The sequence below is a fragment of the Hyla sarda genome, chromosome 1 (assembly GCF_029499605.1).
Source record: "Hyla sarda isolate aHylSar1 chromosome 1, aHylSar1.hap1, whole genome shotgun sequence".
NCBI classification, from domain to species: Eukaryota; Metazoa; Chordata; class Amphibia; order Anura; family Hylidae; genus Hyla; species Hyla sarda.
The window spans coordinates 614,536,455-614,549,785 of record NC_079189.1 but is presented as its reverse complement, the minus strand read 5'-3'; the positions used below and the strand labels follow the sequence as shown (position 1 = coordinate 614,549,785).

The 13,331-nt window shown below is 45.4% G+C and overlaps 1 protein-coding gene across 2 annotated transcripts in view; it reads right to left on the bottom strand.

Annotated features, from left to right (window-relative positions):
• The window catches only part of LOC130298204 (oocyte zinc finger protein XlCOF7.1-like), a 177,118-nt gene that overhangs the window by 15,442 nt on the left and 148,345 nt on the right, over positions 1 to 13,331 (bottom strand). For both annotated transcript variants that reach the window (XM_056551122.1, XM_056551126.1), the window contains exons 2-5: positions 10,282 to 10,429; positions 9,012 to 9,191; positions 7,493 to 7,619; positions 7,032 to 7,409 (exon numbers count right to left, since the gene is read on the bottom strand). In XM_056551122.1, coding sequence (XP_056407097.1) covers positions 7,032 to 7,409; positions 7,493 to 7,619; positions 9,012 to 9,191; positions 10,282 to 10,359 — 763 coding nt within the window. In that variant the 5' untranslated portion in view covers positions 10,360 to 10,429. The remainder of the gene's footprint in view (positions 1 to 7,031; positions 7,410 to 7,492; positions 7,620 to 9,011; positions 9,192 to 10,281; positions 10,430 to 13,331) is intronic.

Below are 13,331 nucleotides of genomic sequence, written 5' to 3'. Positions count from 1 at the left end.
GGCCCAGGCGGGGTAGGAAGAGGCCCTGGCAGAGCGCCGAGAATTTAACGATCATTGTTGAAATTTGCATTAAGTATGTATTTAGCTACTGCTAAACATCCAAAAATTTAAGGCCCAAGGCCAGAGGCACCAGGGAGGCAAGTAGTTCCTGAAAGACACAGAATGAGTCTGGATCATGCATTTGCAGTACCCAAGAGGTTTTCATAACCCCTTACCCCCTTAAACCCCCATACTCGTGTTCCACAACAGTGTCTGCCTCAGGACCCTGAACAATTTAAACACCGCCTCCCACGTCACTCTCCACATGACCACTTGCCCGCCTTGCGGAGCAAGCGACGCATGTCTCCTCACATTCTTGGCTGCCCATTAGCTGCTGACTGTCCTCTATTGGATCGTCCTCAGTAAATAGTGGAGCTGAACCCAAAGCATGAGATACTTCTTTGGGAGAGGGAACAGCATAGGACAAAGGCAATGGGGTTACGGGGACTGCTCCCGGGCCATGCCAACTGAGGGGTGTGTCTGAGGAACCCACCGACTCTTGACTGGGGTTGTCACATGTTGCTTGTGATGATGGGGATGAGTGTGCAAACCAATTGACAAGGAGAGATGGGTCGACGACACGACTGCTGGGTGTTAACGGGAGCTCAGGCCTATTGCTGCGACTCCTGCTGCCACTCGCCCCAAGTCTGCTGCCAACTCTGCCTGACGTATGTAGGCCTCTGCCCCTTCTCTGTGCACGTCCTGGCACTTCCCTGCCTGACATACTTAGTGCGTTTATGAGGGTATAGAACAGCAGCAGGCGATTACTTACGGCTGTCCTTTCAAAGTATATAGGCCCTAGACAGAATAACAGTTACTAAATAGTACACTCCTTTGTTGTATGTATGCCCTTTGCAATGATGAGCGCACTGGTATGCGTATTTCTACGCGACGGGTGCTCCAACCTTTGCTTGCTGTTCTTCGTCCTCACCAGGTGGTCTATCGGTGGAACTTTCCATTTGCCCTTCATGCCCACAAAGATGGACGCTCCACTGCTCTTCACTCTTTCTCTGATCTGGCACCCTTCTGCTCCACCTTGGATTTGCCGGTACCCCAGCTGGTGGATTGGGACTTAACTCACCCCCCTCCCTCTCCTGTTTGGCAGCCTGTCTGGTCCCGACGATCTGAGACCCAGAGGAAGTCACAGAAGAAATTTCTTCCTCGGGACCTTGGCAGACCCCCACGGGATCCTATTTCAGATGTTGTCTGCGGCCTTGTGACTTTTCCTTGCTGCTCTTGGTTGGGACTCAGATTGATGGTCTCCCCGACACTATGCTGAGAGTTCTGATTTCTTGCTGATACTGTTGTAATTTTGCTTTTTTCCTTTATCATGGTGGACTTGCATTTTTTGATCACCCATGGTTTATTTTCACTTGCTTTGTTATTATGTTAACGTTCTTTTGCTATGGCCTCGGAGCGGTGTGCTGTCTTGGTGGTGGCCACTATTGCTTGACATTCTCCCACTTCCCCTCTAGAGGCTATAGCAATGGACCACCCATGCCTTGGTTTCTTGCCCACTCTGGTGGTCTTGGCCTCTGCATTGGCTAGTTGGTTAATGGTTCACTTTGTTGCTGTGTTTTGTTTGCCTCCTGTGTTATTTTCTGTTTGTCTGCCCTTTTGTGTTCCTCTGTCGCACTGGGTCGCACAATTTTTCTTCTCTTCTAGGTTCTGTTTTTCCCTCTTCTCTCTTCCAGGGTTTGTGACTCGCAGGTTCCCAACAGTGGTGTTCTCTGGTCTGCCAGCTGGACTTTGTAAGTATGTGCCTTCATTGGCTCTGTCCTCCTCTCCACATCCATTATGGTCAAGTGTGTCTCTTTGAATTTTAAGGGCCTTAACTCCCCCTCTAAGAGGCATTTACTGCAGAGGGAGTTGGTCTCGCAGCGGGCCAATATTGTTTTTCTTCAGGAGACACACTTTGACCATAATGGATCTTAACAATTTCTGCACCACCTCTATCCTCAGGCTTATTCTGTTGTTAATGACAGGAAGGTAGCTGGGGTCGCAATTCTTATCTCTAGATCCTGTCCGCTTCAAGTCTCCTATACCTTTCTCGACCCACAGGGGCGTTACGTGATGCTGGAGGGGGCTCTGGGTGGGGTGCCTTTGCTGCTTTGTAATGTTTATGCCCCCAACACATCCCAGATACCGTTTTTGAGCCGTGTCCTTACTAAACTCCATACATACCCCTCTTCTGCCAGGTTATTAGGGGGTGATTTTAATCTTGTTTTTTTCCCCTTCCCTGGACTGTCACTCGGTCTTGGCGGCTCCCCCCGCACCAGCCCAATTGGGTCTGGCTTCCCCTTTTCAGCGGTTAATACGGGCTTCTTCTTTATATGGTTTGTGGAGGATCAACCATGCGACCAAGCTGTCACGCCCCCTCCATAGGCTTGCATTGAGGGGGCGGAGCGTGACGTCACACAGGGCAGAGCCGTGACGTCACTATGCTCCGTCCCCGTGATCCCCAGTAATCAGACCCGGAGCGAGCACGCTCCGGGGGCTGATTCTAACAGGGTCCGGCGTGGAAGATCACGGGGGTCGCCAGCGGCGGGACCCCCGCAATCAGGCATCTTATCCCCTATCCTTTGGATGGGGGAGAAGATGTCTTAGCGCCGGAGTACCCCTTTAAAGCTATTCTCCAAGATTTTGGCGTTTTGCTTATGCTCTTTTCTCCCATCTCTGACCCATAAGGACCAGATTGGGATTATCCCATGCCACCAAGGCAGGGACAACACTAGGAGGGTGGTGGACCTTGCTGATTTGGTTAATCGGAGGTCGGAGCAGGCATCAATTCTCAGTTTGGATGCCGAAAAGGCCTTTGATAGGTTGGGGTGGCCATTCATCTTTGCTACGCTCCAGAAGTTTGGAATCACTGGTAACTTTCTCACTGCTCTGCGGGGTCTCTACTCGTCTCCTACTACTTCTCTCAAGCTCCCTCACACTCCTTCTCTAACTTTCCCACTGTGTAATGGCACCCGCCAGGAATGTCCGCTCTCCCCCTGGTCTTCACTTTATGTATCGAACCTTTGGCAGCAATGATAGGAGTTCAAGATTTGTCTTTTTGCTGAAGACGTGCTCTTAATGCTCTCTCGCCCCTTACTCTCCCTTCCTAATCTCTACAAAGCTCTTCATGCCTATGGAGAAGTCTCTGGCTATAAAGTTTATCTCTCTAAAACGAAGGTGCTACCTCTCAATTTGCCGCTATCCTTATCTACCCTTCTCCGCTCAAACTATTCTTTCAAGTGGTCCTCTTCTGCCATTAACCCCTTAAGGACCAAGGGCGTACAGGTACGCCCTTGGACCTGCTCTCCTGATATAACGCGGGGTTACACAGTAACCCCGCGTCATATCACGGCGGGCCCGGCGTCATAGTGAAGCCGGGACCCGCCTCTAATAGCGCGCAGTGCCGATCGCGGCACCGCGTGCTATTAACCATTTAGCCGCGCGCTCAGAGCTGAGCCGCGCGGCTAAAAGTGAAACCGAAAGTGGCCGGATAGCTCAGTCGGGCTGTTCGGGATAGCCGCGGCTAATCGCGGCATCCCGAACAGCTGACAGGACAGCGGGAGGGCCCCTACCTGCCTCCTCGCTGTCCGATCGCCGAATGACTGCTCAGTGCCTGAGATCCAGGCCTGAGCAGTCATGCGGCAGAATCGTTGATCACTGGTTTCTTATGAGAAACCAGTGATCAATAATGAAGATCAGTGTGTGCAGTGTTATAGGTCCCTATGGGACCTATAACACTGCAAAAAAAAAGTGAAAAAAAAAAGTGAATAAACATCATTTAACTCCTCCCCTATTAAAAGTTTGAATCACCCCCCTTTTCCAATAAAAAAAAAAAACACAGTGTAAATAAAAAGAAAAATGAACATATATGGTATCACCGCGTGCGGAAATGTCCGAATTATAAAAATATATCATTAATTAAACCGCTCGGTCAATGGCGTGCGCGTAAAAAAATTCCAAAGTCCAAAATAGTGCATTTTTGGTCACTTTTTATATCATTTAAAAATGAATAAAAAGCGATCAATAACTCCTATCAATGCAAAAATTGTACCGTTAAAAATTTCAGATCACGGCGCAAAAAATGAGCCCTCATACCACCCCATACACGGAAAAATAAAAAAGTTATAGGGGTCAGAACATGACAATTTTAAACGTATTAATTTTCCTGCATGTAGTTATGATTTTTTCCAGAAGTCCGAAAAAATCAAATCTATATAAGTAGGGGATCATTTTAATCGTATGGACCTACAGAATAAAGATAAGGTGTCATTTTTACCGAAAAATGTACTACGTAGAAACGGAAGCCCCCAAAAGTTACAAAACTGCGGTTTTTTTTCAATTTTGTCGCACAATGATTTTTTTTTCCGTTTCACCGTAGATTTTTGGGCAAAATGACTGATGTCATTACAAATTAGAATTGGTGGCGCAAAAAATAAGCCATCATATGGATTTTTAGGTGCAAAATTGAAAGAGTTATGATTTTTTAAAGGCAAGGAGCAAAAAACGAAAATGCAAAAACGGAAAAAACCCCGGTCCTTAAGGGGTTAAATACCTACGGGTACATATCACTTCTCGCTACTCCTCTCTTTATTCTGCTAACTACCTCCCCCTCTTTAGGGATCTTAGAGCTATTCTGGAAAAATGGCGGTCGCAATACATTTCTTTTTTGGACGAATTGTGGTGGTTAAGATGACGATCCTCCCGAAACTACTCTATTTTTTCGAGACGTTACCTACCCGGGTTCCATTGTCGGCCCTTCGCTCTTTTCAGTCGGCTGTTTCCCGATTTATTTGGGATGGGAAGAGGCATCGTCTGACAATGTCGGTTATGATGGCTGGTATGCACATGGGAGGTTTAGCTGTTCCTGATGTTACAAAGTATTACTGGGTTGCTCATCCGGGCCACCTCGTGGCATGGTCTACATACCATGCTTATAGCCGATGGAAGAGCTGTGCTTAGCCCCTGTCCACTCTTATTCTCACTCTGGTCCCCTCCAGCATCAGCTTTTTCTCCCTCCCCTCTCCTAGGTCCCATGGGTTTTTCTAGATATGTCTGGGGTTATTGTTCTCGAAAGTTCTGACTGTTTTCTCCTATCACCGCTCTACGGTCTTTCCTCTATCATCCTGCTTTTCCCTCTGGTATGTTCTCCATTATGGTGCGGGAGTGGGGTTCCCGGGGTCTATTCTGTTGGGCGGACATCGTTGACCCTATCTCTCGTTCCCCATTACCTTTTGAGCAGCTGGCATCTCGTTGGGATCTCCCCTCGTCTGAGCGTTTTCGCTACCTACAATTACGGCACTTTTTGTCCTCCTCTACTGGCTCTGTATCGGTATCTCTGCCTACTGGCTTTGAGCGGTTATGCCGTGGTGGACCTCAGGCAAGGGGCCTTCTCTACTATATCTACTCTCTACTCATTCAGCCCCCAGACGGTGATTCCCCATCCCACCGTTATATGGCCCATAGGGAGGAGGCCTTTAATACTGCCAATACACTGCCCCAGTGGAGGGTGATTTGGGACAGGGCATCCAAGGATTCTATATGTACTGCTTACAAGAACAGACTTAACCCTTCTATCCCTCCTCAGTGCTGGCGCTGTGGGTTGGGGTTGGGCACGGTCTTCCATATTTTCTGGTCCTGTCCCCTTCTCGTAGACTATTGGAAAAAGGAGCAGCACCTCCTTCTCGGGACTCTGGGTGTCTTGGTCCCTCTAGATCCTCTGATTTATCTTCTCCTCCTCTCTCATCCTACTTTATCTAAGAGACCCTTTAAGTTCTTCATGCACATTGTCCTGGCTGCCAAGACTCTTATTGCCAAAGGCTGGAAATGAACTCTTCCTCCCTCTGAGATTGATTTGCTGGTTCGTATTCGTGAAATCTACTCCCTGGAATTTCTTACCGCTTCTCTAAAAAATTCTAATCCCTCTTTCCTTTCTGTCTGGGAGCCATGGGAGCGCTACTCGCACCGGCAACCTACTTGATTCTTTATTCCCCATCTGTCTTCCCTTTTTTCCTTTCTTTCTCTCATCTCCCTCCCCCCTTGTCTCTATGTTGTGTATTGTGTTATCTGGTATATATCTCCATGTGGTGTATTGTGTTATCTGGTATATGTCTCCATGTTGTGTATTGTGTTATCTGGTATATGTCTCCATGTTGTGTATTGTGTTATCTGGTATATGTCTCCATGTTGTGTATTGTGTTATCTGGTATATGTCTCCATGTTGTGTATTGTGTTATCCGGTATATGTCTCCATGTTGTATATTGTGTTATCCGGTATATGTCTCCATGTTGTGTATTGTGTTATCTGGTATATGTCTCCATGTTGTGTATTGTGCTATCTGGTATATGTCTCCATGTTGTGTATTGTGTTATCTGGTATATGTCTCCATGTTGTGTATTGTGTTATCTGGTATATGTCTCCATGTTGTGTATTGTGTTATCTGGTATATATCTCCATGTTGTGTATTGTATTATCTGGTATATGTCTCCATGTTGTGTATTGTGTTATCTGGTATATATGTCTCCATGTTGTGTATTGTGTTATCTGGTATATATGTCTCCATGTTGTGTATTGTGTTATCTGGTATATGTCTCCATGTTGTGTATCGTGTTATCTGGTATATGTCTCCATGTTGTGTATCGTGTTATCTGGTATATGTCTCCATGTTGTGTATTGTGTTATCTGGTATATGTCTCCATGTTGTGTATTGTGTTATCTGGTATATGTCTCCATGTTGTGTATTGTGTTATCTGGTATATGTCTCCATGTTGTGTATTGTGTTATCTGGTATATGTCTCCATGTTGTGTATTGTGTTATCTGGTATATGTCTCATTGTTATTTATACCATTCTCTAGTTTCATATTAGTTTGCATTTTGGCTGAATGTAGGGAAGACTAACAGGACACAGAGCTTAAAGAATTCACAAACAATTATTTTAGTCGGTGACTGAATAAAATCTATGACTCTTCTCTATATTTAGTGGTTTCTACTCACCTGGGCGGTTACCTGTAGGAATGTCCTCCTTATACTGCTCATCACTGCTCACATCTGTCTCTTCTTCTTCCTTTATGTCTGTAGCATTAATATAGATCAGATCTTTCCCTGTAGGAATGTCCTCCTTATACTGCTCATCACTGCTCATATCTGTCTTTTCTTCTTCCTTTATGTCTGTAGCATTAATATAGATCAGATCTTTCCCTGTAGTAATGTTCTCCTTATACTGCTCATCACCGCTCATATCTGTCTCTTCTTCTTCCTTTATGTCTGTAGCATTAATATAGATCAGATCTTTCCCTGTGGTAATGTCCTCCATATTCTGCTTATCAAGAGGACGGGGACACCTCTCTGGTGCTGTTATCTTACTGGATATGACTGTAGGGAACACATATAGAGACTGAATTCATTCTTTACATACAAATAATGAGAGGACGTGTGTATATAGTCATGTCTATTACCTGGTGATGTGAGGAGCTGCTGATCCTCCATCATCACCTGATCCTTGTACTGATCCTTGTGTCCTTCTACATACTCCCACTCCTCCATGGTGAAATAGACCGCCACGTCCTGACACCTTATAGGAACCTGACACACAATGATACAGTCATCACCCCGACCCCTCCAGTGGTGTTACTGTATAATGTCCCAGCATTCCCAGCAGTGTCACCTCTCCAGTCATCACCAGACCCCTCCATTACTGTATAATGTCCCAGCATTCCCAGCAGTGTCACCTCTCCAGTCATCACCAGACCCCTCCATTACTGTATAATGTCCCAGCAGTGTCACCTCTCCAGTCATCACCAGACCCCTCCATTACTGTATAATGTCCCAGCAGTGTCACCTCTCCAGTCATCACCAGACCCCTCCATTACTGTATGATGTCCCAGCATTCCCAGCAGTGTCACCTCTCCAGTCATCACCAGACCCCTCCATTACTGTATAATGTCCCAGCATTCCCAGCAGTGTCACCTCTCCAGTCATCACCAGACTCCTCCATTACTGTATAATGTCCCAGCATTCCCAGCAGTGTCACCTCTCCAGTCACCACCAGACCCCTCCATTACTGTATAATGTCCCAGCAGTGTCACCTCTCCAGTCATCACCAGACCCCTCCATTACTGTATAATGTCCCAGCAGTGTCACCTCTCCAGTCATCACCAGACCCCTCCATTACTGTATAATGTCCCAGCAGGGTCACCTCTCCAGTCATCACCAGACCCCTCCATTACTGTATAATGTCCCAGCAGTGTCACCTCTCCAGTCATCACCAGACCCCTCCATTACTGTATAATGTCCCAGCAGTGTCACCTCTACAGTCATCACCAGACCCCTCCATTACTGTATAATGTCCCAGCAGTGTCACCTCTCCAGTCATCACCAGACCCCTCCATTACTGTATAATGTCCCAACAGTGTCACCTCTCCAGTCATCACCAGACCCCTCCATTACTGTATAATGTCCCAGCAGGGTCACCTCTCCAGTCATCACCAGACCCCTCCATTACTGTATAATGTCCCAGCAGTGTCACCTCTCCAGTCATCACCAGACCCCTCCATTACTGTATAATGTCCCAGCAGTGTCACCTCTCCAGTCATCACCAGACCCCTCCATTACTGTATAATGTCCCAGCAGTGTCACCTCTCCAGTCATCACCAGACCCCTCCATTACTGTATAATGTCCCAGCATTCCCAGCAGTGTCACCTCTGCAGTCATCACCAGACCCCTCCATTACTGTATAATGTCCCAGCAGGGTCACCTCTCCAGTCATCACCAGACCCCTCCATTACTGTATAATGTCCCAGCAGTGTCACCTCTCCAGTCATCACCAGACCCCTCCATTACTGTATAATGTCCCAGCAGTGTCACCTCTCCAGTCATCACCAGACCCCTCCATTACTGTATAATGTCCCAGCAGGGTCACCTCTCCAGTCATCACCAGACCCCTCCATTACTGTATAATGTCCCAGCAGGGTCACCTCTCCAGTCAGCAGCTCCATCATCTTGTTGATGAGTTCTCGGATCTTCTGTTCATCCATTTCCTCATGTATCAGGGAGTGAGGTGGGAGCCCCGGGATTGGGCTCAGGGTTCTTCCCCATCCTTCAGACATAGGGGCCCGACAGCGCCCACTAGAGGACTTCTTCACTACTGTGTAATCCTGTGTATGGAGAGACACATTAATATCACTAAGTACATTCCCAGAATCCCTCACCTCTCCAGTCATATCCATCTGTTATTACATAGATAAGAATGAGGTCATGTGACATCACTCCCAGAATCCCTCACCTCTCCAGTCATATCCATCTGTTATTACATAGATAAGAATGAGGTCATATGACATCACTCCCAGAATCCCTCACCTCTCCAGTCATATCCATCTGTTATTCCATAGATAAGAATGAGGTCATGTGACATCACTCCCAGAATCCCTCACCTCTCCAGTCATATCCATCTGTTATTACATAGATAAGAATGAGGTCATGTGACATCACTCCCAGAATCCCTCACCTCTCCAGTCATATCCATCTGTTATTACATAGATAAGAATGAGGTCATGTGACATCACTCCCAGAATCCCTCACCTCTCCAGTCATATCCATCTGTTATTACATAGATAAGAATGAGGTCATGTGACATCACTCCCAGAATCCCTCACCTCTCTAGTCATATCCAACTGTTATTACATAGATAAGAATGAGGTCATGTGACATCACTCCCAGAATCCCTCACCTCTCCAGTCATATCCATCTGTTATGACATAGATAACAATGAGGTCATGTGACATCACTCCCAGAATCCCTCACCTCTCCAGTCATATCCATCTGTTATTATATAGATAAGAATGAGGTCATGTGACATCACTCCCAGAATCCCTCACCTCTCCAGTCATATCCATCTGTTATTACATAGATAAGAATGAGGCCATGTGACATCACTCCCAGAATCCCTCACCTCTCCAGTCATATCCATCTGTTATTACATAGATAAGAATGAGGTCATGTGACATCACTCCCAGAATCCCTCACCTCTCCAGTCTTATCCATCTGTTATTATATAGATAAGAATGAGGTCATGTGACATCACTCCCAGAATCCCTCACCTCTCCAGTCATATCCATCTGTTATTACATAGATAAGAATGAGGTCATGTGACATCACTCCCAGAATCCCTCACCTCTCCAGTCATATCCATCTGTTATTACATAGATAAGAATGAGGTCATGTGACATCACTCCCAGAATCCCTCACCTCTCCAGTAAGCCGGAAGAGTATCTGTAGGGTGAGGTTTATGATGCTGTCGGCCATCTTGTTCCTGTCTCTCTCCATGGTTGATGGGTCATTCAGGAGAATTCTCTTATATAGAAGATATCAGCAGAGGATCCTGGATTGGAGAAACCTGAAGGGAAGAAGAGGAGATGATGAGAAATGGCGGCTGCAAATAGAAACAACAGAGAAAGAAAGAGACAAATACACAGAAAGTTCTGGATCTTGTGATCTTCTTCCTTAAGTCATAAAACCTTGTGGACCTGAAGGGGTTAATAGTAATGTCCCCTCCCCCAGCGCTCCTGATGTCACCACAACCGTATATACCTCCACCTGCAGACTGTACAGGAGCCGTGTGCTTACAGGACCTGCGATGATGTCACCGTCATGTGATCAGTCACATGGAGGAGGAGGAGTCACATGATCAGGGGCTGCTGCTCTAGGCTCATCTGCTCAGTGTATGCAGGACTCTGCTGTGCTGGTTGTGATCGCTGCTGGATGAGCTGAAGTTATGTGTATGCAGCAGAGCTGTGTGTGTGTGATGTGCGTGGTGCAGAGCTGTGTATGTGTGTGTTATATATGTCTGCAGCAGAGCTGTGTGTAATGTGCATGTAGCTGAGCTGTATGTGTACACAGTAGTGCTGTATATGTGTAATGTACATGTAGCTGAGCTGTATGTGTACACAGTAGAGCTGTATATGTGTAATGTGCATGTAGCTGAGCTGTATGTGTACACAGTAGAGCTGTATATGTGTAATGTACATGTAGCTGAGCTGTATGTGTACACAGTAGAGCTGTATATGTGTAATGTGCATGTAGCTGAGCTGTATATGTGTACACAGTAGAGCTGTATATGTGTAATGTACATGTAGCTGAGCTGTATGTGTACACAGTAGAGCTGTATATGTGTAATGTACATGTAGTTGAGCTGGATGTGTACACAGTAGAGCTGTATATGTGTAATGTACATGTAGCTGAGCTGTATGTGTACACAGTAGAGCTGTATATGTGTAATGTGCATGTAGCTGAGCTGTATGTGTACACAGTAGAGCTGTATATGTGTAATGTACATGTAGCTGAGCTGTATGTGTACACAGTAGAGCTGTATATGTGTAATGTGCATGTAGCTGAGCTGTGTGTACACAGTAAAGCTGTATATGTGTAATGTACATGTAGCTGAGCTGTATGTGTACACAGTAGAGCTGTATATGTGTAATGTACATGTAGCTGAGCTGTATGTGTACACAGTAGAGCTGTATATGTGTAATGTGCATGTAGCTGAGCTGTATGTGTACACAGTAGAGCTGTATATGTGTAATGTACATGTAGCTGAGCTGTATGTGTACACAGTAGAGCTGTATATGTGTAATGTACTTGTAGCTGAGCTGTATGTGTACACAGTAAAGCTGTATATGTGTAATGTGCATGTAGCTGAGCTGTATGTGTACACAGTAGAGCTGTATATGTGTAATGTACATGTAGCTGAGCTGTATGTGTACACAGTAGAGCTGTATATGTGTAATGTACATGTAGCTGAGCTGTATGTGTACACAGTAGAGCTGTGTGTAATGTACATGTAGCTGAGCTGTATGTGTACACAGTAGTGCTGTGTGTAATGTACATGTAGCTGAGCTGTATGTGTACACAGTAGAGCTGTATATGTGTAATGTACATGTAGCTGAGCTGTATGTGTACACAGTAGAGCTGTATATGTGTAATGTACATGTAGCTGAGCTGTATGTGTACACAGTAGAGCTGTATATGTGTAATGTACATGTAGCTGAGCTGTATGTGTACACAGTAGAGCTGTATATGTGTAATGTACATGTAGCTGAGCTGTATGTGTACACAGTAGAGCTGTATGTGTTCAATGTACATGTAGCTGAGCTGTATGTGTACACAGTAGTGCTGTATATGTGTAATGTGCATGTAGCTGAGCTGTATGTGTACACAGTAGAGCTGTATATGTGTAATGTACATGTAGCTGAGCTGTATGTGTACACAGTAGAGCTGTATATGTGTAATGTGCATGTAGCTGAGCTGTATGTGTACACAGTAGAGCTGTATATGTGTAATGTGCATGTAGCTGAGCTGTATGTGTACACAGTAGAGCTGTATATGTGTAATGTGCATGTAGCTGAGCTGTATGTGTACACAGTAGAGCTGTATATGTGTAATGTACATGTAGCTGAGCTGTATGTGTACACAGTAGAGCTGTATATGTGTAATGTGCATGTATCTGAGCTGTATGTGTACACAGTAGAGCTGTATATGTGTAATGTGCATGTAGCTGAGCTGTATGTGTACACAGTAGAGCTGTATATGTGTAATGTGCATGTAGCTGAGCTGTATGTGTACACAGTAGAGCTGTATATGTGTAATGTACATGTAGCTGAGCTGTATGTCTGCACAGTAGAGCTGTATGTGTTTAATGTACATGTAGCTGAGCTGTATGTGTACACAGTAGTGCTGTATATGTGTAATGTACATGTAGCTGAGCTGTATGTGTACACAGTAGAGCTGTATATGTGTAATGTACATGTAGCTGAGCTGTATGTGTACACAGTAGAGATGTATATGTGTAATGTGCATGTAGCTGAGCTGTATGTGTACACAGTAGAGCTGTATATGTGTAATGTGCATGTAGCTGAGCTGTATGTGTACACAGTAGAGCTGTATATGTGTAATGTACATGTAGCTGAGCTGTATGTGTACACAGTAGAGCTGTATATGTGTAATGTACATGTAGCTGAGCTGTATGTGTACACAGTAGAGCTGTATATGTGTAATGTGCATGTAGCTGAGCTGTATGTGTACACAGTAGAGCTGTATATGTGTAATGTGCATGTAGCTGAGTTGTATGTGTACACAGTAGAGCTGTATATGTGTAATGTGCATGTAGCTGAGCTGTATGTGTACACAGTAGAGCTGTATATGTGTAATGTACATGTAGCTGAGCTGTGTGTACACAGTAGAGCTGTATATGTGTAATGTACATGTAGCTGAGCTGTGTGTACACAGTAGAGCTGTATATG